Here is a 5,680-nt window from a genome sequence, read left to right as displayed (position 1 = left end):
TATATCACTATATAATATATATACATATATATCACTATATAATATATATACATATATATCACAAGCAGAAAACTAACACCAATATGATACCAACTAACTAGTCACTGAAACTATTTTAGTCAAGATTAATGGAGCAGCAGAAAAAAATTTTAATTAGTATCTAAGTTTACCTTCAAATTTCTTCCTCTTTACTTTTTGATGTGTGTCATGTGCATGGCTGTATGTAGGCATGTTCACGTGTATGGGTTTACATGTATATGCATATAGAGGCCCAAGACTGACAGTATCTTCCTCTATCATGTTCTACCTTACACGTGGGGGCTGCATATCTTGCTGAAAACAACACTCATAGTTTCAGCTAATCTGGCTAACTATCTTATTCTGGAGACCCTGTTTCTACCTCTCACAGGAGCTGGGATTACAGATGAGCCACCGTGCCCACCCACCTTTTCACATGTGTTCTGGAAATACAAACTCCAGCAAGCAATTTACCCAATGAGCCATCAGTTAAGCCCTCTTCACTTAATTCTTGAGAACCAAGAATTGAGCCTTGCCTAAGAAAAGGAAGACCCTAAATATTAGAAATGCCATACATTTAGTGCACTGATGCAAATTTTATAACAAACCAACTAATCCTGAGATGTAATTATTGCTATTTCTCTCACAACCAATAAATCATTTGAAAGTAAAATAAACACCTGGGAAGCCAAGCTTAGAGAAGTTTGTTTTTAGTTGCTGCTGCTGATGTTGTTATTGTTGTTTTTGTGTGTATGTCTATGTGTCTACATGAATTTATGTGCAGCCTGTACATGCAAGAGACCATGAAGGCCAGAGAAGACATCAAATCCCCTGGAACTGGATTTATAGGCAGTTGTGAGCTATGATGAGGGTACTAGGAACTGAAACCCAGGTCCTCTGCAAGAACAGTTAAGTGCTCTTAAGTGCTGAGCCATCTCTCCAGCCCCTAGAGAAATATTTTACATGAGTATAGAATATTACTGAATGTCTTGCACAGATAGGTCTCTGGTAATAATGTAACCGTGGTCTTTCACAGACCTATATTTGATCTATACCTTTGTAACATAACAAAGGTATAGGTATACATAACATAACAAAGCTATCCTATTACTTTTTAACATCTTCTGGAGCATCTATTTGTTTAGAGGACTTAGCAGGAACAGTCAAACAACAGTGATTTTCAGACTTCTATAATATTACTCTTATTTACTCAAGAATGTAAGAGTCCTCAGTAACCAGCATACTAATTATGGAAGTACAAAGATGAGCAAACTACTCTAAGAAAGCATCACTTGTAAATTAGTGTTTCACACTTTAAAAAATTAAGTAACTTAATAGTAAAATCCCTTTAAATATACCACCCCCTAAAAAGACTGTATAAAGAATTCATTCTTCTCAAAAAAAAAAAATCTTACATATGGGTAACATTAACAATTACCTGATCTCCACACACTGATCTTGAACAGCAGCCAAAAGCTTTCCATTTCTTTCATGGGGTTGGGGGGTCGGGGAGAAAAAGAAAATCTGCTGTGAATATCAGTAGGAAGCTTCAGTGCATATAGACTTGCCTTAAGATCATTTTAATTTTTTTTTCCTCTAATTATCTACCTTTTGACTTGACAATTAAATGAATTTGTAGGTACAAAAGCATAGCAAATGATTCAATACAGTTTAAATTAGTATGTTCAAGTAATACATATGTAATAAAGGGAATTTATAAATTTATAAATCAAACAACAAAGCCATAAGGATCCCAAAATACATGTCTACACTGAAATTTAGAAGAAAATTCAGGTAGAAAAGCTTTATATGAATTTTATATGTACTTACGTTGCAAGTATCAAATGCCAGTTTATCTGTTTATTAACCAAGCGAACCAGTCCATCTGGAAGCAAAAACGGTGCAGGGCTGAAACCACAACACAACAAGTTAGCTGTGATCTAATCTGAAAACCAGACATAAGTAGATAAATACTACATTTATAGAGAGGTATTTTTTACATTAGAACATAAATTTTTTATTTCATTTTTAAAAATCTGATGCATGAGTAATGTCTTTGCATTATTTCCATCCCTCTCAGTCCCCCTCCAACTCCTCTCATGCCCCGTGACTCCCTCTCAATTTCTTGTCCCCTTCTTTACTGTTACATATACAAACATTTTTATAAATATACATGTATATGTATATATACATATATATAATGTACTGAGTCCATTTATTGGTGCTTACATGTATCTTTGATTAGGGCTGCCCACTTGGGCTTAGATAACCTCCCAAAGAGCTAGTCCCCAGAAAAAAAAAGGATTCTCCCTCCTTCAGCATTCACTGACTGCCTGTAGCTCTTAATCCTAAGGTAGGACCCCATGAAATTTCTCCTGTCCACCTTGGCATGTCAACTGGTTTTAGCATTATGCAGATCTTAAGAAACCTAAAGTCAAAAACTACTAATCTGACATCTGAAATCTGACCACATACTATCCTATGTTTCAGAAGATACAGTGATATGTCCAAAGGTCCAAATGTATATCCTTCCATGGAGAAGATATCTAGAATGAGCTTACACCAAATCCTTCCTGCTATGATTGTACCCAGACTTTAGAGGGGAACTTCAGCTGCAACAGCCCCAATAAGACAGGCCCAACCAACCATCACAATGTGTCAATTAAAAAGATGAGTAAAGGTGAAAAGCAGAGAGAGGAGAATTAATCAATACACTGAGAAAAGGAACAAATAAAGTGGTACACACACACCACCACCACCAACCACCACCACCACCACCACCACCACCACCACCACCTCCTTGAGTTCATTTTTGGGATACTGATATGAGCTTTATATTTAAATAGAGGAAGAATTGGGGCAGGAAGGCAAGAGGTGCATAATTAAGGACAAGATCAAGATGCCCATCACTGTCTCAGCTCTGGTCCTGTGAGGTAGTCCATAAATTGTTCATCTGTCAGGAATGAACTAATCTGGTTCCTATGAGATGATCTGCTCCAGATTATAATAGATAATTGTTCTACCATGGGAATAGCCTGTCCAGTAAGGATTTGCTCCTTCTAAAACCCAAGGTGACTACAGATATACAACAATGACTTACCTTTGTACTTTCAGCCTTGAGAGGGAATGAGATGGTTATGTAGACAAACACTCCTTAGTAATTAACATGCTTACATAGAGCCAAGCAGGAGCCTGGCCCAGAATAAAGGAGACAGACACAAAATGAAGGCGGTGGTGCCAGGCTTTCAGTTACTTTCTGAGCTCCAGTGAGGAGCATCATCAACTGATGCTTTTTAGTAAAAGTAGCTCTTAGGTGCCTTTTACTTGACTACCTAAAACTTTTAGCTCACTACCACAAATATAGAGTTAAATTCACAAAAAAAGAAGGAAATTCTCAAGTAATAGGAATAGAAAGGTGACTGAAAGTTAATACTAGACAAGGGAAAAGAAAGATAAGAACTCCAAACAAGATTTAATATGCTGGGTATAACCTCTTAGAGGGGAGGGGTTAGATGTGAATAGACTCCAGCAAGGAACCAGAACACTCAAGGGATTGCTCCAGCAAGTAAAGGACATGAAACACCTCACCAAGGACCAAGAGATTCTTAGGACTCTCAAATCTGCCTGGAACTCTGGTCTGTGAGAGATGGGAGTGTAATCTCCTGCCAAAAGTTAAAGCCCAAGCTTACACTAAATACAACATCAGAATTCAATTTCACCTCCCTCATGTGACAGGAATACCCAAGCAAGAATTCATGAAGAAAATATCCACAAGAAGAAAGCTAGTATACACAACACTGGACAAAGCCTAGTCACTACATGAACTCATGGAGATTAAACAACAAGCAATAGGAAAAAAAAAAAAAAAAAAAAAAAAAAAAAAAAAAAAAACTCAAGAAAACAGACAAAAATAATTTTTAAATGATCACATTAAGAATGCCAATTAGGGAAATCAGAAAACACAACATAAGGCATGTTTAGCATACTTATACTCAATTTTTTAAATAAAAAATATTTAAAATCAAGACAGTTGCAGAAACGTGTAACAAAGACAAAACGCACATACGTGAATACCATCTATCTGTGTGATAATTAGCTCTAAAAGGAAAGAAACAGGGAAAACATCGAGGGAGGACTTGAGATAGAATTGTTCGTAAGAAAGACTATCTGAAGCAAACACAGCAAAATGGCACCATCTGCTTTAGTTCAAATGTATACACAAGTCATGAGCAGGCTTATTAAATTATCTATGATTGTTACTATATTCAAAATACTTCTAAATTTAAAATTTTTTAAAGCTCAGCTGGGTATCACAAGTCTTTAATCCCAGCACTCAGGAGGCAGGGACAGGCAGATCTCTGTGAGATCGAGGCCAGCCTGGTCTACATAGCAAGTTGCAAGATAGCTGGGGCTACAGGGAGACCCTGCCTCAAACAAAACTTTCAAGAAAGAAAAGGCCACTTATAACAAATATTGGCTCTAAAACCTTTAGCTTGAAATTCAGTATTCTTAAAAAAAAAAAAAGATTTTCATGAGGAACATGACATAAAAACAGTGTATTCACAACCTGCATTATCGACCTGGCCAATTCAAGGAAATAAGACTGCTAAGCAGTACAGGAGACAGGACTGATGCCTGACAAGAAGTGCTCACACACAGGAAGAGGCTTTTGTGAGAGCTGGAGCCCACCCTCCTAAAAGATGACTGTCAAACAAGACTTGTGTCAGGGTTTGCTAACTCCTTCCTGAGAAATTATAAATGAGCCTGTAAAGCAGCAACATGAGCAGATCCAGGGTGTTCACTACCCCATCACACCTTATATCCCTAAGCAGCAAAACAAGATAAAGTAGAGAAAATCTAAGTGTGGGCTGGAGAGATGGCTCAGGGTTAAGCGCACTGGCTGCTCTTACAGAGGACCAGGGTTTGGTTCCAAGCACCTACATGGCGGCTAACAAACGTCCATAACTCCAGTTCCAGAAGACCCAACACCTTCTTCTGACTTCCATGGGCAGTGTACACTTACATACATGCAGGCAATACACTCATAAGCATAAAATAAAATTTTAATTAAAAAAAAAAACTAAGTGTGGGGTGTGTGTGTGTCTGTGTGTGTGTGTGTGTGTGTGTGTATCATAAGATAGAAGCGGAAAAGCATTGAACAAGCCCTGAAGAAAAGCAAAGTTTTCTTTTATAGAACTATCTTATCTCTAGAGCTTTTAAGTTTAAGATTAAGAAACGGCAATGTGCAGTTAATAAATCTAGTAAACAATTCTACAAAGATTCCTAAAAGCAGAATTATATCATTTTATCAGAATACTTAATTCTCTGTTCCTTTTAAAACTGAAAGTCGGCATCTTATCTGAACATAACACTCAAAGAATTAAAAAATATACAAGATATATACTCTGAGGAACCTAACGCACAGCAACTGAATTACCACCCACAAGAGCTAATTTAACAATAAAAACAAAAATGCTCTTTACAGACACGCCAAGGGACAGAGCCAACGCAAGCGTTTGCAACCAGACTGAGAAGACCATAATCCGATAGTCAATTATAAAAGCTATGAAGCCAGCATCACTCTCATACCAAAGCCTGGTAAAGATACAACCAAAAGAGAAAACTATAGACCCATATCCTTAATGAACATAGATGCAAAAAT

The 5,680-nt window shown here is 37.1% G+C and overlaps 1 protein-coding gene across 1 annotated transcript in view; it reads right to left on the bottom strand.

Annotated features, from left to right (window-relative positions):
* LOC103739398 (neuroblastoma-amplified sequence-like) overlaps window positions 1-5,680 on the bottom strand; it is a 165,653-nt gene that overhangs the window by 152,060 nt on the left and 7,913 nt on the right. Inside the window, exons 4-5 of the mRNA XM_008839774.3 lie at window positions 1,849-1,926; window positions 1,457-1,504 (exon numbers count right to left, since the gene is read on the bottom strand). Coding sequence (XP_008837996.2) covers window positions 1,457-1,504; window positions 1,849-1,926 — 126 coding nt within the window. The remainder of the gene's footprint in view (window positions 1-1,456; window positions 1,505-1,848; window positions 1,927-5,680) is intronic.

The sequence above is a fragment of the Nannospalax galili genome, unplaced genomic scaffold, assembly GCF_000622305.1.
Source record: "Nannospalax galili isolate Female #2095 unplaced genomic scaffold, S.galili_v1.0 scaffold1379, whole genome shotgun sequence".
NCBI lineage: Eukaryota > Metazoa > Chordata > Mammalia > Rodentia > Spalacidae > Nannospalax > Nannospalax galili.
This window is presented reverse-complemented; position numbering and strand designations above follow the sequence as displayed.